The sequence below is a fragment of the Mustela erminea genome, chromosome 7, assembly GCF_009829155.1.
Source record: "Mustela erminea isolate mMusErm1 chromosome 7, mMusErm1.Pri, whole genome shotgun sequence".
Lineage (NCBI taxonomy): Eukaryota > Metazoa > Chordata > Mammalia > Carnivora > Mustelidae > Mustela > Mustela erminea.
In genome coordinates, this window is record NC_045620.1 from 115,731,639 (window position 1) to 115,757,632 (window position 25,994).

General features: G+C 35.9%; 1 protein-coding gene across 9 annotated transcripts in view; it reads right to left on the bottom strand.

Moving 5' to 3' along the window:
- Nucleotides 1-25,994, bottom strand: part of BIRC6 (baculoviral IAP repeat containing 6) — a 227,322-nt gene that overhangs the window by 19,721 nt on the left and 181,607 nt on the right. For 8 of the 9 annotated variants that reach the window (XM_032353008.1, XM_032353015.1, XM_032353013.1 and 5 more), the window contains 4 exons: nt 22,343-22,553; nt 8,998-9,143; nt 8,199-8,309; nt 1,560-1,777 (listed from right to left, as the gene is read on the bottom strand). In XM_032353008.1, the coding sequence (XP_032208899.1) occupies nt 1,560-1,777; nt 8,199-8,309; nt 8,998-9,143; nt 22,343-22,553 (686 nt within the window). Of the gene's footprint in view, nt 1-1,559; nt 1,778-8,198; nt 8,310-8,997; nt 9,144-11,897; nt 12,071-22,342; nt 22,554-25,994 lie in introns of those variants that run through there. The other variant, XR_004287984.1, reaches the window with a different exon arrangement.

The window sequence follows — 25,994 nt, forward strand, 5'->3', positions numbered from 1 at the left end:
CTCGCAATTTAGAAAAACACAATCCAACATGAAGTAAGGACAACCTTCTTACATCCTACATACAGCTCTACCAGAATGTGTTAAAAATGAGGTTAAAAGTTAAAAATAACAACTAGGAAATGGTTTTAGATTAGGATTAAAGTTATTTAGTTTTGGTGAAAATGGGCTATTAAAAAAAAGATGCCTTGCTGGCAGCAGGAAAGCTTACCTTAATATCAAATACCTTTTAATATTAAGTTACTATTTTTCTGAGAGCTTTCCTTCCTGATATGTTCTATAGTATTTAACAATTTGAGATTAAAGGTATGCTCGTTATCACATCCAAAAGGTATGAGGGTAATTTTCTGCAATACATCTTCAGATAAGTTAACATTTGAGAAGTAACTTAGTTTTAAAATATTTTTCTCTGGGATAATGAGTCAAGCAGTTAACAAAAGTTCTCATGTAACAACTCAGGATAAAAAGGTTTTGAAAGAACAGGTGTTTCCTGTAGGGTTATTAGTAATCTAAAAAATAGCAGAGAACCCAAGAGTAAGTATCAAAATTATTTAATGAATTTTGTTTAAGTTGATCAACAGATACTAATTGTGCAAGATCTGAGCAGCAAAGCCTCTGGTCCTGAAAAGCTCTGTGTGAAGGCAGGCGGCACTAGAGTCTCAATCTGCTAACTCTGATTTATGGTTGGGAGCCCCATGCTGGGCTTTTTAATTTAGGTACAGCATAATGTTTAGCAGCGACAAAGTCACAAGTCCGAACTTATGTGGCCCACTTAATGATAACAATACTTCCCTGAGGCAATCATTCTGTATTTGGCTATTGTTTGTAACAAGGAACAGATAAGAATGTGGTCAAATAGGTGAAGTCTATGAGATTTTTACTGAAAAATTATCCAAAAGAGCAAAACAAAAACGTAAGCAAACAGAAAAGGTCTTCAAATCAATGTGTCAATAGTTAAAGCTGTGTATCTAAGGAAGACAGACTATGTAACTCCGAATAAAATAACAAATGTAAAGAAAGGTTTGCCACCATTCCTGGGTGTCCAATCTTTATAATTTTCTTACTGAAGCAATGGCTTAGAACTTAAGGCCAGACCCCCCCAGTGTTAAAACATAAAGGTGCAGTGATTTATTACTGTACTACCACTACTTAATTCACAGATTATGGTTCTGTAAATACATGAATTTCCTAGAAAAGAAAAAAAATAGAATAATTTTGAAGACTGATAGTATAACATAAGAGAAGTATCTTGGATGACAAGGAAGAAATTTTATGACTTTTTTCTACTGACCAGCATTAAATCCTTTGAGGCTAAGCTCTTAAAACTACAGGCTGTATACAACCTTTACTCAAGGAAGGCATTTTGGTATTTTCTCTTAAATCGTTATTTTGAAGAGCAGTCTCATACACATACTCTAACATTAAAAAAGGACTCCTTTCATTAATATCCAAAATGGTCAACAGAATTTTTATTTGATTTATTAACATTCATGCTATTTCTACTGCTTTGTCTGAATATTTGAATAATGATATTAGCCAGAGAAACAGCGGTTTTCTTCTACCTTCATGATGTCAAGTCGTTCCTCATCACAGCGCACAAACACACTCGAAGAGGATGAAAGAGGCAGTGAGGTTGACAGTGTCACGGCTTCCTGGGCAAGGCGGCGGGCACGGGCAGCACTGTTGGCATCATTTGCATTTTTCACCTGAGACATGTAGTGGTAATTTACTTTAAAACCCAATTTCCCATCTTCATCCTCAGAAACCATCTCAAATGTATCTAAAAGAAGAAGAAGAAAAAAAACACTGAAAAAAAAAAAGGAAGAAAGAAAGAACTAGAATGGAGGATAGTTGTTATAATGACAAAAATCACAAAGAAACCACTAGCCCTTCTTCCGCTCCAAACAGAGGGCACTGAAGCACAGGGAGTACCGTCAGCGTGAACGGAATAGCGTGGTGTGGTGACAGAGGCAGCTACACTTGTGAGCAAAGCAAAAGGTACAGAGAACATAAATCGCTGTTGTACACTGAAACTAGTGCAACATCGTGTGCCAAATATATGCAAAAAAAAAAAAAAATTTAAAGCCCCACAAAATGCAAAAGACTGAGAAAACAGCAACTAGACATGTCATACCTGCTGCTGGATAAATAAACTACATAATGGAAGCAAAAGCAGGAAATGATTTTTTTTTTAAATATTTTATTTTTAGGGCACCTGGGTGGCTTATGATGGTTAAGTAACTGCCCCAGGCTCAGGTAATGATCCCGGAGGCCCAGGATCGAGCCCACCACTGTGCTCCCTGCTCAGGGGGGAGTGTGCTTCTCCCTCTGACCCCCTCCCTTCTCATGTTCTCTCTCACTCCTGTCTCTCAAATAAATAGATAAAATCTTTAAAAAAAAAAAAAGATTCCGTTTTTAACTAATCTCTACACCCACTGTGGGGCTTGAACTTAACAACTCTGAGATCAAGAGACACTGCTCTACCAAATGAGCCTGCCAGGCACCCCCAGGAAATGATTTTTAACTTACAATGTGGACACACTGACAGATTATATCAAGTAGCTATAAACAATGTAAAGCAGAAGACAATTTATTCTTAAAATGACTAGTGTAGTATTTTTGCCAATTCAGAATATTAAATGCCAAAAAGTATTATTATATTTCATTTTTAAAGATAATAGGTCTTTATATATTTGCATTGATTTTGGAATCAGAAAACAGAAGTCTCAGGCTGAAGTTTACTTTTTTTTTTAAAGATTTTATTTATTTATTTGACAGGCAGAGATTACAAGTAGGCAGAGAGGCAGGCAGGAAGCAGGAAGCAGGCTCCCCACTGAGCAGAGAGCCCGATGCGGGGCTCGATCCCAGGACTCTGGGACCATGACCTGAGCCAAAGGCAGAGGCTTTAACCCACTGAGCCACCCAGGCACCCCCTGAAGTTTACTCTTGCATTACTTTTATAATCTAAATTAATGGAATAAAAGAAGATTATTAGGGTAATCTAAATATAATTAATGGGTTAATTCTTAACCATCTATTTAGGCAGAGTTAGAAAAGACTCCATTATTCTTTACTTATAAACTCTGCACATAAAATAAAGAAAAAAGGGAACTGAACTTTATCTCAGTTGAGATTACTCCACCCTAACCAATGGGTTACAACAGAAAGATTTATATAAATTGTAACACTTCAAAACCACATAATAGGGGACACCTGGGGGCTCAGTGGGTTGGGCCTCTGCCTTCGGCTCAGGTGGTGATCTCAGGGTCCTGGGATCAAGTCCCGAGTCCGGCTCTCTGCTCTGCAGGGAGCCTGCTCCCCCCCCCCCACTTCTCTCTCTGCCTGCTTCTCTGCCTACTTATGATCTCTCTCTGTTCATGAATAAATAAAAATCTTTAAAAAACACACACACACATAATAGGGGAAACACTGTCACGAGAAGCAACAGTGAATTTGATCTTGCCTTCATATAATGCTAAATACATGGAAAAACTTTAATGCTATATTATAATTAGCATTAATGCACTAAATCTCACCAAGAAATTAAGTGCAAGATTCTAGGCAAGGTTCTTTGGCTTAAATGATAAACAGGAAACTAAATCTGCCTTCAAGGAGTTTATAATCTAGAAAAAAGGGAAAGACCTATAAAGTGGCACTGGTCTGTGCACTCCATGTTTTTAAAACAGGAGGGCCACATCTTTTTTTTTTTTTTCAACAAATCTTTCAGAGAAACAAAGAAACTTTTGGTGGATTTCTTGTAGAAACTATTCATCAGTTCTATATGAGTAGAAGCTAATTTAAGAAGAAATGCTGAAAGCCAACTTTATCATACAGTACATACAACTGTTACTGATCAAATGTACTATCACAGCAAAATTACTTCCTGTCAGTAAACTTGTGAACTGGAGTTAACTTCATCTGCCCAATTCCACTGCCTTTCACATACTACAGAGATAAATGTCCTTTGAATTTTCTCAGCAACAGTCCACCAGAAACACAAGAGCCCATTCTGATGCCTGGAGGAACACTTTTCTATCATACACAGATAAGAGACCAGGGTCTACTAATACCAAAAATTTATTACAATATTCAATAAGGGGTGCCTGTATACTCGGTTGAGTGTTGGACTCTTGGTTTCAGCTTGGGTTGTGATCTTAGGGTCACTGACATTAAGCCCTGCGCTCATCCTAGAGTCAGCTTGATATTCTTCTTCTCCCCCTGCCCCTCCCCCTACTTATACATGCATGTGTGCTCGCTAAATAAATAAATAAATAAATAAATAAAATCTTATCCCCAAAAATATTTTTACAAAGTCTTTGACACCCTTGTCAAAAGGTAGAAATTAATTCCCCTTTCCTTGAATATGAACTAGATTTAATGACTTACTTTTGAAGAATAAAGCAGAAGCAATAGTATACAACCTCCAGAACTAAAAAATAAAAGGCCTTGTGTGGCTTCCTGTTTGCACTTTCACTCACAGAATCTAGATACAATGCGTGAAGACCTCAGGAGGTGCTATGGAGGGCCCCACACAGCAAGGAGCTAAGGCGTCCTATTAACAGTCACGGGAGTTAGCGCAAGAGCCCAGCCCCCAGAGCCACTCAAGATCTCACTTGTCTGAAGCTCCAGCCAATATTCTGACAGCAACTTTGTAAGAGACCCTAAGCCAGAACCAATGAGTTGAACCATTCTTGAATTCCTGACCCATGGAAAGAGTGAAATAATAAACATTTTACTTTTTTGTTTTTTTATTATTTTAAAGATTTTATTTATTTGTTTGTCAGAGAGAGAGCGGAGGGCACACAAGCAGGGGGAGCAGCAAGCAAAGGGAGAGGCAGGCTTCTGGCTGAGCAGGAGCTGGATGTGGGACTCCATCCTAGGACTCTGGGATCATATAACCTGAGCCGAATGAAGGCAAATGCTTAACTAAGTGAGCCACCTAGGCACCCCAAGTTAATAAACGTTTTAAGCACCTAATTCTCGGAGTAATTTTTAATGCAAGAAATAAACAATATGAAATAATCTGATAAAATCCTATAGAAACTAACCAGAGTCCAAAAAAGATATAAACTGTCTTAGTAATGCTTATTAATCAAATTCACATAAAACAAGCAAATTACTTGTCATAAATAATTACAAAAAGTAATTTCCAATAAAATGTTTCTTCACAAGTATTTTTTAAGAAGAAACAAAAAACAGATCATATTAACAGAGTAGAGGAATGGACTAGGTAGTCAAAATGAGTGAGACAAAAGACCATAATATCATCAGAAACTAACCAACCCCCTAATTAAAGTATACAAAGGAAAAAATCTACTTTGCAAAGATTATGGAAAATTTTTAAGAGAAATCAAAATGGTATTGTACAATATCAGAAAACAAATGATAGTTATATTCCACAGTGTCTTTACAGGATTCATAGACTTTAACAGTAACAACAGAAGAGAAAAAATGATCACTTTTAAAAGATTTCTAGAGCCCAAACCAGCTCTTCATAAGGTTATATAAAATAACTCAATCTATATAAATTTTTGCCCACTAGGAAAAATGTTTTCCCAAGTAAAAGTAAACTAAATTTTGGTTAGAAGAATTATCTCTTCTCTCTCCACTACCTTATTCCTGACACCTCCCATTCCTGGCTAATATCCTAAACATTGAAGAGGAAATTAAAGTTTGCAAATAACCCAAAAGAAGAGCAAAATAGTGAATAAAAATCCAAAATAAAGAACCCAAAAAGCAGAATAAATCTAGTTATATCCAAAGCGTCTTTGAATTATTAAAGATCAGTAAATCCAAAGTTCAGAAGTAAGAGCAGATCGTATGTAGTTTATAAAATGCTATTTAAAATCTTGAAATATCACTATGGACCACTTTTTTCTTCCTCTTTCTATAGTTCCAGCAAGTATTAGTGCTGTGTCTAATGGCATTGAGTGGGAAGCAACCAAATGATGTCCTTCTGACATATCTACCAGAGTCACACTAGAAAGCTCTTAGTTTTTTTCAGGATTTATTTTTAAGTTAAGCATGCTTTCAGGGGTTTCCCAACAAAGTTACTGTCCACTGAGTTGAAGTTCAAAATTCCATTCCAGAATAGGCATTAAAGATTTTGGTAGATATGCATTGTTACCTAGTTGGGGAAACTCACAGACTAAATCTCATTCAGAATAAAAACAATTAGATAATCAATAACGAAGCAGAAAAAGTTTCTTCAGGTTTTTGAATCTGAGGTGGGGGAAGTGAACAGGGGAATGCTTTTGTGGAAAACAGGCAGTCACAAAGTGAAAAGTATATAGAAATGTGAAGCTAAAGACAGACCCATCTAACATCTGATTTTTGCTTTTTGCAAAATGGGTGGAGGTATAATATCATTTCATTTTAATGCAATGCTACTGACAACTCTTGACATATCTCCAGTCTACTTCAGCTGTTTTATTCTACATCATATGGTGAATTTAATTTTTAAAAAGATTTGCAACAAAATACATTAATCAAATTATAACTACACAAAGGCTTTCATTCGAGAGATTTAAAAACTTAAGTCCATTTAAACTCTGAGAATCCTTTTCCTGCTAACTATGATACTGATTGTGGCTATAAACATCATACTTGTTCCTTATGTATGTGGCTTTTCCCAGTAATTCTGATCATTCCTTTGTATGATAATCCTTGGAGGAGGTCTATGATTCATGTTGTATTTGTATAGCATTTATTCTTGGTGTCTTGTAACTTTCAAATTACAGCAGACAGGGGCGCATGGGTGGCTCAGTGGGTTAAGCCTCTGCCTTCAGCTCAGGTCATGATCTCAGGATCCTGGGATCGAGCCCTGCATTGGGCTCCCTGCTCAGCAGGGAGCCTGCTTCCCCCCTCCCCTCTCTCTGCCTACTTGTGATCTCTGTCTGTTAAATAAATAAATAAGTAAAATTATAGCAGACAGTATTTCTGTTACTTTTGTAATCATTTATAGTTATTATACTTTCCTGAATTCAAGTGTTTACTTATTTTTTAAAGGTTTATTTATTATTTATTATTATTATTAGAGAGAGAGAGAGCACGGGTGCACACTTGCACGTACATGAGTGTGGCGGAGAGGGAGAGAGAATCTCAAGCAGACTCCCTGCTGACTGTGAAACTGGTGAGGCGCCTGACCCATGACCCTGAGATTATGATCTGAGCTGAAAACAAGAGTTGGGACACCTAACCAAATGAGCTACTCTCAAGCCCCCGAATTCAAGTGTTTACTAAACAAAATGGTCACAACCTCCAACGGCTGGCACAATTATCCAAAAACATGGATCCCTTGGCAAAACTGCTACATTCTTTCTGAATAACAGTATATACACTTCACCGCAATTCTTCCAATCTTAAGATGATGAACAAGACCTTTCAAAGGTCTGCCTGAGTGCTTTATCATTTTCAGATATATTACTACATGTGATTTTTATTGCAACTCTGGGTGGTACGGTAGAGCAAAAGCTAAATGATTTATACAGCAGTTTCAAAGACAGTATGACAAAAATCTATGTATTTTACTCTTGCTTTAGTGTTCTTTTTCATATAGTTCAAGTCCTTTGGCTGGTTCTCAAGGGTGGAAAAAAGGCACAGACAACAGCAGTTAACAATGGTCACCAAAATTTAGAATTCTACTGTTTATTTATAGGCTAGCTATCACCTTATGGGGGAGACTGAGAGGCTCTTTTCTTCAGTCTTTACTTGTTTAGAGTTTTGGAATAGGAAAGGCTACAGGAGAACTCTACGTAACTGTATTTTCCAAAGGCAAATCTCATGGAATTCTAAAGTGGCAACAGTAACAGACTTCATTCAAGGTCCCAGGTCTGAGCTTCCTTTAGGCCAAGATATAAAGAAATGGAGAGAACTTAAAGAAAGAAAACCACTTTCTGTCTGTTCATTAGACATTTGATTTGGGTTTTCCCCCCCCCCCCCCCCCCGGTTTCTAAAATCATGATTCCCCAAATATAACTAAAAATATATAATTCCAGAGATAAAAAGATAAAAATTTTGCACGTGTGTGCACATATACCTACTCTATACATACGGTGCACACACACATATACCCAGGATATGAATGGTTCATGGTACGATCAACTTTCAAAATCTTCACTTCACTAGAGTGAACACATTTCAGTAGCACTATTACACATGTGAAAGGAGATCTCAAAAACAAAATTAAAACTTCAACTTACCAAACTGCAACTTCTTCATAACAGCCACATATTTCTCTTCAAGTGATTTCAATACTGATAAAGGTTTGGGTTTCATAGCCACCTTCTTTGAATATTCACCTAGTTTTTTTTCTGTTATTTAATATTTCAAGATAAATAACATAAGCATACATTTTAAAAGATTAAAACAAAAACAATTAACTTCAAGAGTTCAAAGTTTGAATTCCAAAATTCTTCACAATTATCTTCCTATTTACTCATTTAAGAATAAAAGATTTCTTTCTATTTCACAAATAAAACTAAGAGGGCTAAAACCCTTACCAACTTTAAAACTTAAATTCTTAAAATGTTTATTAGTTTTATCTAATCAGGCAAAACAGAAGTAAAACAACAGATATTCAAGAATTATTTATATCTCCTATTGCTAAGACACGAAAATACTGATTTGAACTACATTCTCACACACTTTTTTCAGTGCTCTTTCCTATCCATCATTTCCTATCCAAAATGATGGCATTTTTCAATTTCACAACTATCAACAGGAAGGAGAGAAAATCAGGATATATGTTGGTAGCCTACCAAATCTAGTAGATTAGTAATCATACATAAAAGTAATAAATTAGTAATCATACATAATAGAAATAAATATTTTAAAATTAGAGACTATTCATGATTAACTTGAAAACCTGGCAATGAAATTTTTAGGTAAAGGAACTTGCTTGAAAACCATTACCACAGAGGAAAGAGAGAGGCAGTTTCAAAAGTAAATGAAACATCTCCAGATCAAAAGAAAAGTCGCAGAGAAGGGGCAGTGCTGTACCTTGGTTGGCCTGCCGTAAACTGGTAGTGGCTGCGTGGACGATCTCAGCAGTCTTCTGGATGTCTGGTACCAATAGCGTAAGTCCTTCCGGTTCTTGATCAGATGCATCTGGTTTTATTCCTGTTTTAACATTTTCCCTTTTAGATCTGGATTTTTTTTTTAATATGGAAAGAAATGCAAGGAAAATTAGGATTTTAGGACTGAAAAATAAGTACCTCCATAAGCCAAAAAGTGGTTAAAAATCAAAAAGGACATTATGCATTTCATTTGACACACATATGATATATAGCAGAAATAGTTTAAACTATATTCATTGTTGCCTTTAAAGTCATACAATAATGCTTAGTATAATAAATAGTTTTTGGTAGGTTTTCACTTCAAAAGCAATAAACAAACAAACACTATAGAAATACCATACTGTAAGAAGACCCAGATACCTGATACGTCCTTGGATTCACACTTTTATGGTAACTTACAGTATTTATAAATACCTAGAAGTAGAGAAGTCACTTCTACTGTACAAAATTGAGAGAGGTCTATCCTCGTCTTCTAAGACTTGGGAATCAAAGGACCATATGTAGTTTTTCACTTTAATAGTATTTGTATTTCACTCAGAGTAAGTGTGTTACTTCTCAAGGGGAAAAATAAAAGAACTATCCCAGAGTAAAATGCAGGTTCACTGCTAGGGATTTAAATATAATGTGCTTTTATACATCAAAACTGTATTTTACACTAAGTTTTAGGGCATATCATTTTAGAGGCATTCCCTAGTCAGGGTCTAAAATATACCCAACCTTTTATCAAATTTTATATAATAATAGGATGTACTACAACAATGTCTCAGTCTCTAAGGCATCAAAATGTTTCCTTAAATTTTCTAGATGAATACATAATTTTATAAGTCACTGAAAATAACGAGTATCAATGTCCTTTTTTCTGTTTACTCTGAGCACATATTATTTACATAATAATCATTTTACACTATTGCTTAGATACTAAAAATTTACATCATGTATACTAACATTTACATATTTGTTAATTCATTAAATAAATAATATAAACTGAAATCACATATAAATAAAGGTGTTTAAGATATTCATGCTAAGGTATCATCTAGACTCCATATCACTTATTTTTCTAGTTGTATACCTACCAAGAAAACAACTTGGCAATTTTATTAAAACAGTATTTCATAAAGTGGGCACAGAGCCTTAGAGAACTATACAAAGACTAACAGAAAGTATTAGAGTCCTTAACAAAATAAGATTGCTATTTATGTATAAATGAACTGTTCCTTATCACAAAGTAAAAAATCTGCTCAGAATCAATTCAGAGCTTAATTTTAGGGAGATATTAAGAGGTACATTAAGAAGTGCCACTCAGACGGGTAGCAAGGGTAAACATATCTAGTATTATGCATGTGTTCTGAATTAATACCCATAGTGTGTGAAAAAACGAGTATCCACAGATATTTTTAACTATAACGTATATATTGCTTAACCTGGTAAGATGATTTAACGTAATGTGTCTACTGGGTTACTGCCTTTTCTGCTATCTCTTCTTATCTTCCCTGAGGTATAAGAAGTCACAGAGAACACACGGCCAACTTTCCTTTGCCACTCAGGACCACTTGGTAGATGTTATGTGGTACATTATCTCAGTCATCAACTCCTGCATGTGTACCTGTGTATATGAGCATCTATGTTTGCATGTATATGTAAGGAGAATAGAGTGAATAAATGTTTTAAGACTGAAATAGCAGGCATTTTAAATGTTAGAATTAAGTAAGTTATTGGGTCTTTTATAGCTATGAAATAAATTTGAGTTTATAAGCTTAATAGTCCGTCTGCTAATTCTCTTAAAGATATAACTCTGGTAGATAAGCCCAAACAGATTCTCAGATTCTGAATTTACCAACAGCTATTCACAATCGGTGACAAACAACGAGGGCCAAGAAAAGTGCATAAGCTGCTTGAACAGTACTCCTTTTGAATTTAAAAGGATTCTCTCTCCCTGCCAGTTGTAAATGAGTCTCCCTCTAATACCAGGGCTTAAAAAATTCTTAATAGGGCTACTGACTGTAATAGAAAAACAACAGTAAGTAGTGTGAAAAAAAACAGAAGAGTTATCGTTATAGCCATAATAAAATAAAGATGGTTTCCTAAAACCCGTCATCAACAGTTGAGCCACTGTGTGCTCAATGAAGATTTCACTTATGAAACACATCTTGCCAAGCAGAGAAGAAAGATATGGAAGTGAAGCTCATTTTTCCAGAATTAGGGTATTTTCTCCTTGAAGAAATAAGAATGTCTGGCATGGAGAGCGCACTGCATCAGTGCAATTTAGAACAAGTTATGCTTGGAAAAAGTACTCATTCCAGATTTCAAATCCTACACATGAATACCAATTTCCTAATTCCAGTTTTTAAAAGATGATTAGTAGGAGACATTCCTATTATTAAAATAGTTCAAATAGTCAGGATGGTAAATTTTATATTTTTTGACCACCAAATAAAAAAAAGTTAACGAAGGGCAAAAATTTACAAAAGTTTGAAAAGTATTATTTTTTACATCAAATGCGTGAAAGAAATGTTCTTGTATATCTCATTTTGAAGATACTGGTTAACTCATAAAACAGATATATTCTAGACCTTTACATCAGGTTCAAATAAGAAATTTTTAGGTGAATCATCTTCTTGACAAAAACATACAGGAGAAAAAGTGATAATGTCCAAAAGGCAAGAGTACTTCAAATTTATGAAGAACACACACTCCCTGCCTAACGATGACTACAACTAGTCATTGTCTAATATTAAGCTACAGCCAGCAGTCTCTTTTCTATAAAAGTTGCAGGTTACTGTCAACCCATATGTAGGCCCAGCTCATGAAAAAAGGCCATACCTTAGCTCACATCCTGAAGTCTGTGGGAAAAGCTATTTGAGTTCAAGGCACCTAGCTGGAAGTAGGTCTTTGAGACTGACAATGGATCCAACATGGTAAAAGCAATCAGCGACGGCCGCTACCATGGTATCCGCTGCTTTGTGCATACGTTGAATCTGGTTGTGATCACTGCCCTGAAGAAATACGAGGAATCAACTGAAGTTTCTACTATTGCACAGAATTATCTGCAAACATTTTCCACTATGCTGTGAATTCCAACTAAATGGCTAACAAATTAGCAAATGTTGGCTCTGCAACATATAATCTGAACTAGGATGTGAGCAGAATGGGTAACTCTTTCTTGTAAAAACAAAAGAAAAAAGCCAGTAACTCAAACATTCAGTTATAGTGACCTGCTTCTGCTAACTCTATCACCCAAAATAAGTTGGATTTTTGTTAAGACGAAATGCAAAATACCAGAATTATGTTCTTTTATAATCTATAAACTGAAAATAGCTTAATATAGCTATTTTCTTGGTAGAACATTAGGAAAGATCACGTCCATTCCCTGCACTCCAAATTCTGAAGTCAAAACTATCACACAATTGAAATAAATATTTTAAAAGCAGAACCATGTTGAAGAAGTAATCTGTAGACAACATGCTGACATGTCCAGATTCCAGAACTATTAGCATCTTAGAGGAAGATTCTAAAACTGTAAGCAAATGAAACTTCTACATTTTTCTGTAAACCAATGCATCATGTAATACTCCATAGTTCTAAAGCTCTTTGGCAGGGATTAAAGTCCGAAACAAGTTAAGATTAAAAGTAAGCAGGAAGATTAAAAAAAATATTACCATGGAGAACTATTTGCTTCTAATTATCTCCAGAAAATATGAAAATAATTCTTGAAATGCACCAGTAAGTGGAGCAAAGACCTATGTAAGATGAATGCTTTTCACTGTTAGCCTAAAGCTGTTTTTAACTGATTCCCTTTTGTTTTTATTTAAACTTTTTCCAAATGGTTAAGTACCAATTTTAGTTTCCAATTCAATTTAAAATTGAAAATAAAATCTTCCTTGTCTTGGAAAGCATAAATGAGTACTGTAAGAGAAGGAAATATTCAAAACAGAGGTATGAGAAGCCTTTAAAAATAAATCTTGATTTCTAGGTTAGATAAAAATATAATTTTTAGGTCAGATTAAGCATCACAGGACAAAATGAAGGTACTATGTGCTACTATGGAATGGAGAGCCACAAATAATATGCTTCACTAAGGGAAAATCCAATGGAGGCAAATAAAAGATAGGAAAAAATAAATGTTAGTATTGCTGTCTCCAACACCAAGTAAAAGACTGATGAACTTTAACCACTAAATCTGTTAAAGGTCTTAAAAAAAACAACAACAAAAAGTGTGTATATGTGTGGTTACCACAAATGCTTCAGGGCTATGAAACCAGGACTCGTTCGTTCTGTAGGTGTTAGAGGTAGAGGAAAAAGAGGAGAAACTAGGAAATGTTTTCCAACAGAAACAAAAGTTTCTTTTCCAAAAGAAACAAAAGTGGTACTGAAATTCTTTATTAACTCACTGAAGCCCTAGAGGACTAGCTTAAAGCAGTTATAGTAAGAGAGTCTGATAATAAAAATATACCTTTTTAGCAGGAGGTCAACTAAATCTTAGTGCTTAGATAAAAGGTAACTGGCTATTTCTACAAGAGAATTCAGGTACTTTTAAATATGATGAACTTCTTTGCACCAGGAAGATGCTTTTAGCTAGCTAAGCGAACCGGCAATGAAGCACTGCTGCGTCCATGCTGCTAAAGAGGAGGACCATGTCCACAGCATCTTGAACTCTCAGCACAGAGGCATCTGTGTCGCGTCCGCGTTAGCGATTCACATTACTAGATGACAGAAGTCCCTCTTCCAAATTTTCGGAGAAGTATACTACATATGATTATTTGCCTACTGGAATCCAGCAGGAAAAGTCCATATAGAAGATTAAAGATAAAATAACTGCCTTTTTCCTGCTCCAAGGAAGCTGTAAGGTGTCACACTTACTCAAAAGTGAAACCAAACTACTATGGCTACAGTCTCACTTTGTTCTGAGAGAACACAGGCTGGAAGCGCCAGCAGAAACTGAATTTCACATACACATATATACATACATATATATGTGTGTGTCCAAAGTATTATGTTACCCATCCCTTTATTAATAGAGGTGAGATGATTTCAAGTTCTTTCATGCTGAAGTCTATAATAAAATGCTGATCAATAATCAGTCATAAAGTGCGTGGGGGTGTATTTTTGCTTGTTCTTTAAAAAAAAAAAAAAGATTTATGGACTTATTTTAGAGATAGCAAGTGGGGGGAGGGGCAGAGGGAGAAGGAGAAAGACAGAGAATCTCCAGCAGACTCCTTGCTGAATGGGAGCCTGATGTGGAGCTCGATCTCCTAACTCTGAGATTAGGGGCCGAGCAGGAATCAAGAGTGGGAGACTTAGTGGACAGCCTAGGTTCTGATATTTAAATATCAAGTATTGCTATATTAATTCTTTCTTTTTAAAAAAAATTTATTCGAGAAAGAGCATAGTGGCAGGGGGTGGGGGGGGAAGGCAGCGATGGCAGAGGGAGAGGGAGAAGTAGGCTCCCCGCTGAGCAGAGAGCCTAAAGGGGGGCTGAATCCCAGGACCCTGGGATCATGACCTGAGCTGATGGCAGATGCTTAACCGACTGAGCCACCCACCCAGGCACCCCTAATTCCTTCTTGACAAGGCAGTTAAAGATACTAGAAATAAAAAGGTATATTAAGACAGCAATAAAATTCAGGAAATGGAAAATTAACAGGGTGGGGAGAGGCTTCTTTTACAACATAGAAAAAAAAAAGTTATCACCTACCCACTGCCCTAATCCATGCAAACTGATACCAAATCAGCCTTAAAAGACAGTGGAGGACAAATATATCAATAACCAAGAAATTTTCAGGAGTGTTTTTTATTAATTCTTTTGAGCAAGAAAAACATCTAATGAGTAAAGCTGACTCACTCTTCACCTAAGTGATAATTACATAAAGTTGCTTCCTGCTCATGTACTAGAGAGACCAAAGAGCAGTGAGGCTTGGGTTTACTTCAGTAATGTAATTACTACTTAGGCATAACTCAAATGCTAAGCATAGCTAATGAAATATGCTGCCTTTTATTGGCCTATCATGACTTGAAAATTCTTTAGGGTAATGAAAAAAGATGAGTAAAAGAAAATAGCAGAAAAACTCTGTAGAATTTGCATTATTGTACATAGTTTTATAATTATTAAAAGCCAAAATTTCAACTAGAAAGTAATTTTACTTCACTGTTAACATTAAAAAAAAAATCATGTGTCATAAATATCTAAAGCCAGCTCAGAAACAAGTCACCTCCCCACTTTCTAATTATTCACTGATGCACATACTGAACTGTTATTGGGAGTTAAGTTTAATTTAGTGGATAAATGTATTTTTTAAATTTTATTTTTAATTTTTTTAATTATGTTATGTTAGTCACTATATAGTACTTCATTAGTTTTTGATGTAGTATTCCATGATTCATTGTTTGCATGTAGTATTCCCTGATTCATTGTTTGCATGTAACAGTAGCTAAATATATTTGACTGGGACAGAGAAGGTACGAATTATTGATGCCATTAAGCATCAGAGGACCTAAAACAAATCACACCTTGTTTTCCTCATTAAAAGAAAGGAGGACCCGAGCTACCTGAACCCCATAGAGTTCCCTACAGCTCTGAAACCTAGAGGTAATATGGGACGGGGTTGTGATGTGCCCAGGATTTGTTACAAGCTAATCTTTTTTTTTGTTACAGGCTAATCTTTTTTAACTTGTTACAAACTAAATCTTATTTAGCAAGACACTTCAAATTCTGCAATAATTCAGAGTGCTTGAAATATTGTTTGGGATTAAGATAATAGACACTGTCCTGATACATAAAGCTCATATAATGTGATCTGATAAGGAATAATAATTTCATACTGTTATGTGATGCTACAGAGATAGAAGTATAAAGTCAATTTATAATTTTTTATGAGTTTTTTTAATCATTTAAATCATAGAATAAATTGTATTTTGGCATTTGATCAATGTGTTTTTCAAGAACCAGCTAAGCCTTAAGTCTAGCCATTCTACACAAGTGAAGTCTAAGTGATCAGTGAACTATTCTGATCAGAGGTAACAATGGTATATCTGGAGTAATGGTGAATTGACTTGTCTTTCTTCATTAAAGTTTTGTTTTTAATAATGAAGATCACAGACATCAGGAGACTGGGGAGCAACAGGCCCGATTTATAACCTACTGCTAAGTTTTTAATGTTAAACTCTTTTAAGCAGTGGTTTCATTCTCAAACAACAAGAATATTTCTTGCCTACTGCTCTGAGCAGGGAAAACTGTATATCTGCGAAATTTTGAAACTAAATGTATTACAGAGAAATAAGGTTATAATATTACCTCCATTTATTTTTTATATAACTATATGCTACTATATATCTACTATAACTTTCCCTACAATTTAAAGCAGCTTATATAATTCTCAAGAAAAAAGAAAGGAAATCAATACAAGCACAGAGCCCAAAACACATATACTACACTACTCAAAATTACTTCTAATTGGCAGAACAAAAGAAATGCAAGAAATACTCTGGTGTTCTGCCTACCTGTCATTGATCTGACAGGTATGGAAATTCATTTTCATCTGATTCTGACCCCTTGTAATTGGTAAAAAATTAAGTGGCAGTGAGTCTGGACGTATGCATCAATGAACATCTAATCACAGGCTGTCTCTGGGCTGTGGGTAACTCTGCTGATACTCTGCATGCGTCTTTGCATTCTCTGTTCTCAATGTGCTTTCTCACCACCTCTCTAGTTCTCTTTTGTCTCTGTGGAACTATTTTTTTCCACTGCTTGTAGGTAAAATTAAAAAGTATTAAACACAAAAATCATTAAATCATGAAACTGAAGAAAAAAGCCAGAAATTAAGACTTTGTGGGTAAAAAAACAAGAAGCCAGTAAATTTTTTCTGCAACTGGCAAGAAAGAAAGGGTTAGTACTGGTACATGGAGGGTACCAGAAAGAGGGAGAACTTATAAATGAGGAACATTCACCAAGGGAGTTAATTCCACTTAGAGTGTAAGTCCGTGTGCATAAATATTCAACTCTTTGTTCTTCACAGATGCCTTGGATGGCTGTGGACAAGCAAAGGAAATGGAGCTCTTTATCATTTTGGAAGTCCACTGTTCTTTCTACCGAAGTGATTACTAAGGTGGGTTTTGAACAATATCTCTGAAATAAAGTAACAAACTACCGTATATTTTGGAAGCAAAGTTAAACAGAACCAATATTTACAGTTTATTTTTTTATTTATTTTTTTTTTTTTTAAAGATTTTATTTATTTATTTGACAGAGAGAAATCACAAGTAGATGGAGAGGCAGGCAGAGAGAGAGAGAGGGAAGCAGGCTCTCCGCTGAGCAGAGAGCCCGATGTGGGACTCGATCCCAGGACTCTGAGATCATGACCTGAGCCGAAGGCAGCGGCTTAACCCACTGAGCCACCCAGGCGCCCCAATATTTACAGTTTAATTAACCACTTCCCCAATTTTGTTGAAACTATTACCAAAAATGTCAAATGAAAAACAAAAAAGCACAAAATTTCCTGATGAAAGCCTCCCGGTATGCTCCAATACTATTTAAGTTTCAAGTGACAGATCATGGAAGAAAATGGCCTGAGTAGAGAATTAGATTTAACCTTATAGGCACAGCTGCTTTCAAACCGATATACAACTAAGGTACAAAACATGTCATCTGTCTTTTAAAAAACAGATTCCTGAAAAAATCCTAATGACTAATTACCTTTCATCTTGTCTATTTCAGGCAAAAGTTGGAAAACGCTGAATATAAAATTCTCTGTTCTGAAGTGATACAATTTTGCCTATTCCCTTGTGCTTCTAAAAGGAACGTTATTCCTAATTTACCTTAATCTAAATGCTTACTAATAATCAGTCCATAGCAGTATTAATCAGTTCATCTATGCTACCCACGGGACTCAAATTAGCTCTATGCAGTTATACATTGTGAACCTTGAAAGGACGGTTTAGGAAAGGCGATGGATAGTAAAAATAAAGAATCATGAATAAAAGAATATTAAAATAGTATTATCTTTAGGAAGCTCTTAATGCAATTTGGACAGTGAATATCATAAACTAGGAGTACTACATTCACTCCCTAAGTGGTTCTGCTTTACACTAAATATGAACTCCATCAGAGTGGTACACCAGTCATCAAACTATTGCCACCCGTAAGAGGTAATCATTTTATTAAGGTATAATTATGATTGAAGGAATTTGAAACATGCCTTAGAGTCTATTATTTCAAAAATTAAAATTCAGAAGCTACTTTTCAGATATATGTATGTGTGTGCATTGACGTATGCATGCATCTATAATTATATCTCATACACACAATAGCAAAAATTCAGTATTTACAGAACTACGAGACATATAAGTCATTCCATTGTTGCGCTGCCACCGCAACAACTCTAGCTCCTCCTCTAAGCAGTCATTCTTCTTCTTCTTCTTTTTTTTTTTAATGTTTTATTTATTTACTCGACAGAGACCTAGCAGGAGAGGGAACACAAGCAGGGGGAGTGGGAGAGGGAAAAAGCAGGCTCCCAGCTCAGCAGGGTGCCCGATGTAGGGCTGTATCCCAGGACCCTGGGATCAGGAGCTGAGCTGAAGGCAGCTGAGCCACCCAGATGCCCCTAAGCAGTCATTCTTGCTCAAGTCTTTGAGTACATAGGAAGTTGGGTAATGAAAATCTGATCAGATCTTTGAAATCCTTTCAGGAGCTTATCACACTCTTATGAACAAGTAACTACAAATACACCCCTTTCAACTTTGAGCTCCTGCTTTCCTCTCTAGCCTCATCTCCCACCTATATATATATATACTATATCCAAGTCATACAAAATTTCTTTAGGTTTCCCTGAATATGTGATACTTTCTTTCACTGCTAACATTATTCTCAGTTTGGTATACCAGCCCCCTGCCCCACTTCATCTAGGTAATTCCTACTTATTCTGTAGGTCTCCAAATCAGGTTTGATTAGTCAGTAATGTCTTCTACTTCTAATATGCCGTGTACTGTGTAATTAAAACTGTCGAGTTATTGTTCACCCCATTTATCTGTCAGTCCCTTAGAAGAAGGCCCCAATTTTCTTACTATGCTCCCATGAACATTCAATACACATCCGTTAAATGAACAAATCAGGCATGCTCTTGTGACCAAGCCAGCTCTCCCTTATCTAAATATAATCACAATGGCTAACATACAAATTAGGTAATAGCCAGGTACATGATCTGCCTCTTCACAGTTTCTTAAGAGTATCTTCCTGTCTCCTCTGACAGAAGGTTTCTACCATGGCTGGGGGAGAGTCAGCCCACCCATACAATCTCCTTCATCCTTTGAATTTTGAGATCAAAATCAGTTGGGACAGAATAATCTCAATCAGATTATTCCCAGCAGGAGAGTGAACTTCCTTTCAATACTGGGACAAAACTCTCATTTGTCTCATTCACAAAAGGAACACTAAACATAATTAGCAAACAAGAACTTGCTTTTAAAAAAAGGAAAACTATACTAAAAAACTATACTAAAAAGATATACTTTATTCACCCTTACATTTCTTACTGAGAGCAGAGACAAATATAATGTAAAAATTTTCTGAGATACACCTACACATTATTTCTAAAGTCACATCTCCAAACCCTGCTAATACAATGAAACACATCTTAAAAGTGATCAATGAAAAAAAATATATTTGTCCTGACAATTCTTAAGAGTATCCTTAATCCTGTATTAAAAAATACAGTTGGGTTGGGCGGGGCAGGCGGGGGGGAAGGGAAGTTTCATACTTTCAAATAGTGTTAAAACTGAACTTAGCCGATTGCTGTAGGAATAAACACTAAAAGGAAACTGGCCTACATTGCTCACTTTATTAGAGTTCTAGTATAATAAAAATATGAAAAGAAATACATCGTTAAGTCCTGACAGGCTGGAAGAGAATAGATTTTATCCCCTCTCTCTGTGAAGTGGAAAATGAACTCTCAATGTGTCAAACCTCAAAAGGTAAGTAGTGATTTTATAAAATGTATGTCTTTGCTGGTTTTTTCTAACAGATGCTATAAAACAATAATTATCATGAACAATCCAACTAAGAAGAATATTCAAATCCTAATGTAAAACTATCATTGTTTCTTTATTAGTAAATAATTATTAAAAATAGTTACTGTACAGAGTCACCATAGAGATAAAATAATGTAAATAAAGTGAGCTCTGAATAGTCATTACAATCTTTACATGTATGTTTCACTGGTACAGAATTTAGAGATGTGAAGTGCTACTTTTCTTACTGAAGAAGGAAAAGAATGTGAAGGATAATTTTTTTCCAGCAGAAAAAGTAGAAAAACAAAAAGCTCCAATTAAATGAAATTCAGTTATCCTCTAAATGAAATTAAATTTTTGTAATGAATCATCAATATATTAGATGTCAAGTTTACTTTTTAAAAATACGATGTATGTTATAGAAGCAGGAAATATATTAACTTAAGGAAAGCAACAAAAAAGGTGCTTTAAATATACAAATTCCATTTCCTGCAGTAAGCATCTTCCATAATTACCTTAGAATTCAACACACTGTAACTCCATTTTTGCAGGATCCAACAGAAATTATAGATTAAGGAAATACGTAATGTAAACAGTTGTTCTTATTTTCACATTTATGCCACCATAAACTTGTGATTTTTTAATTAAAGTGGTAATTATGACTACATTCCAAATTGTCACACATTTTTTTATCTAAGAAATAAAATACTCCTGGGAAAAAACACTCAAGGTTTCATAAATTTTCAATTTTGTTATCAACTAATACACCTCAAAACACAGGAAGATGAGGTAGAGAAACACAGGGCAAGATTCCCCTAAAAATACACAAGGGCAATTTCAAAGCTCTGTATACTTTATATTAACTGCTTTGTCAAGAACTGTATGTTTATTGTACAATAAAGAACAGAGCTGGCCAAGGTAAAGAGATGGGATGTTCAATTAGATGTTTCTCAGGGAGTATTAACCCAATTAAAAAATTAGACCTTCAGTTCAATTTTGACAGGACACTATTTTTAGGTATGCCAGCTGCCTATTTACAGTTAGAATTTTGCCATGATGAAGGATGGGACCATGCAACATGTTCTCTTCTCTACAACATAAACTAACTAACGAAGATCATATACCTTTACCTTTTCGTTCCTTGGTAAGAGTAGAATGAACCTACAGCTTTGTATGTTTCTACCAAGTGGCTCTTTTTTTAATGCCTTATCCAATTTATGATCTCTAACTGCTTGGCAGTGAGCCATTAGCTTTTAAAGTGATATATATAATAAACTAAGAGAGTTAGAATTACTGCAGCGCTGATTTCTCCCTGAAAAAAAATTATTCTTTCAGTGACCAGTTATCTGCCATCATTTGATGTGTTTCTCAAATTTTAGTATCTTAAAAAAATAAGTGAGAATAGGTAGAACAAATATAAAGATACTAAAGAACATTAATTGACTCAAAAGACCAGTGACAAAAGAGTGAATTTCCACTGGCAGTATAAATGCCTTAAAAATCAGAATTTACATAAAACGCACAACCACTGAACAGATTCTGCTAAGATAAGAAAAAGGTTTACTGCATTTCTTAAAAGAGTTTTTGTTAACTCAACATCTGGATCTAATGAGGGATAAACTTAAGCCAAAAATTCACTGAACAATTAAATTTACCAAGAAGATAAATACGAACTTTATTATAACTACAACAAATAAATACTGAATCCTCTCACTTCTAAAAAAGATTACAGCATGAATAACAGCAGGTTTCAAAATGAAACACAAGTAATCCATAAACCTAACAATTCTATTTCTATGAATCTACTGGGTGATTTCTATAAGCCTCAAAAGATTATATATGAGGTTATAAACTGAAAATAACCCAAATGTCCACTAACAGATGGTTAAGTAAAATACAGCATCTACAAACAATGTATAATTGGAAGTATTAAGAACAATATCTGCCAATATGTATTTACTGGCACTGAAAGGTGCCTTTGGCACCAATACTAAGACTAGCATCCATCTGTGGAACAGGTACAAAATGACAGAATTTAAGATAAACTCCATACCTATAGCTCTAAGACTGCACAAAAAGAAGTCTGGTAAGTCATTGTGAATAAATGTTTCTGAGTGTAGGGTTTGGTGGATACTTTTTCTTTGTAGTTTTAGATCTTGCTTGTATGCATGTGTGTTTAATCAATGTATGTCCTTTTAAAAAACCCACAAAGCTATTTAAAAAAAGACAGTTAGGGGACACAATGAAGAGAAATGAACCAAGTATACTACCTTAAACGGTTGGTGTAGGTATCAACACAAGTCTTCATTTTGGCTAATAATGTACCAACAGAAGTCTGACATTCTGACTGCTCTTCTTCCTCTTCACCATTCTCTGTAGAAAGAGGCAACAGTAGGGGCACCATGGACGTACAAGAAGCAATGGCCCGGAGCAATTCCAGCAGAGCTCGATAGAGTGGCACATGTCTCGCCATGTCAAGAACTGTAAGAAGAAAGCATAAAATGAGAACATGTACAATATAAAAGTCAGTCTATAGCCATGTGACTTCTACTCAGATCTTTTCTCTTAAAGGTTTATTTTATTTATTTTGAGAGAGAGATAGAGAGCACGTATGTGAGCAGGACTGAGGGGCAGAGGGAGAAGCTCGAGCAGATGCACCACTGGGTGTGGAGCCCAATATGGGAGCTTGATCTCGTGACCTGAGCTGAAATTTTGAGTCAAACACTTAACTGAGTGAGCCACCCAGGTGCCCAGCTTCTACTCAGATCTTTTTTTTTTTTTTTAAGATTTATTTATTTGAGAGAAAAAGAGCAAGAGAGCGAGTGAGTGAACGAGCAGGGGGAGGGAGAGAGGGAGAGAATCCTCAAGCAAAGTCCCCACTGAGTCCAAGCCCGACGTGTGTCTCAATCCCAGAGATCACGGCCCCAGCTGAAACCAAGAGCTGGATGCTCAACTGACTGAGCCACCCAGGCGCCCCTTTACTCAGATTTTAAGATTAATTGATATTCGACTGAAAATGTGCTGGACAGAATATAGCAGCGAAGAAAAGTTTAAACAAAATCCCTGTTCTTGTATAGCTTACATTCTAAGCAGAGAAGGACAAATGAGTAAAAATTTTTTTCAGACGCTAAGAAGTACTCTGACGGCTACAGAAAAGATTGAAATGGGGAAGGAGAATTGGGTGGGGGGGGCTACCTACTGGAGGCAGGCCTGCTTCACTGCCCACAGACCTATATTGGGATTAGAGTTATGAGGGATGAGGCACAGGATTCCTGAACTCTATGTGGCAACTGATTGAAATTAGTCGTGATGGTCTGACAAACAGGGAGGCTGTTTAAAGTGACGGAGGTTGTAGGGGCTCATTTCACACCTTCCAACAGCAATGGAGAGGACAGAGGTAGAAAAGTACGACTGCTCGTCCCTGCTGTATTTGAAATTTTACCCTCCAACGTAATCATGTATAGAATTTTCATATATACTTGTTTATGTTTAAAGCCACTTTCCCAACCCATGACCTAATATTTCTACTTACTATAATTTTATAGTAAAACATAGTACACCCATTTTTCAAGAAAATTCAAGTCAAACCCCCAAATTACAAATCAACAAGCATAAAACCCAATGTTAATACTTGTGGGAATACAAGAAAGCCAGACTTACATAAACAGGTATGTATGAAGCCTGACAACCAATACGGTATTATTTAATGCCCACATTCCATGACCCAGCAGTACCACCTGTTCCTACACACCTATAAAACACAATATAACACTGTTCTTTTTTTTTTTTTAAAGATTTTATTTATTTATTTGACAGAGAGAGATCACAAGTAGGCAGAAAGGCAGGCAGAGAGAGAGAGAGGAGGAAGCAGGCTCCCTGCTGAGCAGAGAGCCTGATGCGGGACTCGATCCCAGGACCCCGAGATCATGACCTGAGCGGAAGGCAGCGGCTTAACCCACTGAGCCACCCAGGCGCCCAATATAACACTGTTCTTAGGGGCACCTGGCGGGCTCAGTCGATAGGGCACGCAACTTTTTCTTTTCTTTTCTTTTCAAAAAGATTTTTATTTTTGAGCATATGACTCAATCTCAGGGTTGTGAGTTCAAGCCCCATGTTGGGGCCTCTGTATATATATATATATATATATATATATATATATATATATACTATTTTTAAGTTGGAAGCACCCAAAGAGCAATAAATTAAGGGTGGAATACACAATAACATCCAAATGATTCTATCCTATGCAGCATTTAAAAAGAACACAACAGATCTCCTACACCTATATCTGAGTGAAATAGTTTGCCAAATAATACATAAAGAGACTCAAATATATTTTTTATGACTGTGGAACTATGTAGGAATACTTAGAGGAAAAGATGAATTTCTAAACACTAATGTTACATACATGAGTTATATCTCACACTAATTAACCTGACAAATCATACATCATTCATGATAAGGCTACAGTCTACTTTTTTAAAAAGTAAGCTATAAACCCAACACGTGCTTGAACTCACGACCCAGAAATCAAAGAGTCACACACATATTCTACCAACTGAGCCAGCAAGGCGCCCCAAGGCTACAGTCTATTTTGACCATTTCTTTCTTTCTCGACTCCTTCACCAGCATATCACTTTGGTAATATATATGTCTAATCCTTTTTCTAGACAATTTTCTGTGTGTGGATAATTCCTTGGAGAAGGAACTATGGCCCCCACTGTGTGTCTGAAAAGATAAGATTTAGTAAGCTGTACAAGCAAGATAAATAGAGCGTAGCAAGACCAACATTGACACCGAGATGTATCTAACTCTAGAGCTTTTTCGCTATACCATGATGCCTCCTGAGTTGTCCAATATAGTATCACTGGTCATATACAGAGCTATTTAAATTTAATTAAAATATAAAAGAATTAAAAATTCTGTTCCTTGATTATACTAGCCATGTTTCAAGTGGTCGAGAGTCACATGAGCCCATGCTGGACAGCACAGATACAGAATGTTTCCATCATAACAAAATATTGGATTTTGGCCAATCTGGATATCGCCATCTTCCAAAGTCAAATTCTGTATATTCTGTTCACATATACAAACCATGAAAAGTAAGTGGGTATATGGGCTCTACCCAAAGAGATGGGTCTTTCTCTGGGAATTGTAGGTATCACATAGAGTAAAAGAAACAACCTCTAGACTATATTCAAAACAGGATGAATGCTTTGCTTCAAAATCAGTGATATATACATGTACTGGATATACTTGTACAGTTAGACATAGAATACTGAGAATATTAATCATTAACTAGTAATGGTATTTTCATGCAGAGAGAAGGACTAAGGTTGGGAAGGCAACATTAGGGTGAATTATTTTTTAATCATATGTCATTTTGAACTTTTTTTTTTTTTTTTGAAGATTTATCTATCTGAGGGACTCCTGGGTGGTTCAGTCAGTTAAGCCTCTGCCTTTGGCTCAGGTCATGATCTCGGGGTCCTGGGATCAAGGCCCAAATCTGGCTCCCCACTCAGCTGGAAGTCTGTATCTCTCTCTGCCCCTCTCCCCAACTCGTGCACATGCACACACACTCTCTCTCTCAGATAAATAAAATCTTTGTTTTCTAATGTTGTTTTATTGTTTTTTAGAGGGGGGAGGGCAGGAGAGAGAGACAGAGAGAGAAAGAGACAGACTCTTAAGCAGGCTCCATGCCCAGCACAACCCTGAGATCATGACCTGAGCAGAAATCAAGAGCTGGACGCTTAATGGACTGAGCATCCCAGGTGAACCTGTTTTCCAACGTTATTTAGTAATATACACTTACAGACTTTCCTCAGAGTTTGGTGTTTTTCCTAACACTCTTTTAACAGAATTCTATGAACGCAATTTATGCTTCATATTACACTCCCAGATAATCTACCCTCTACTGCTCTG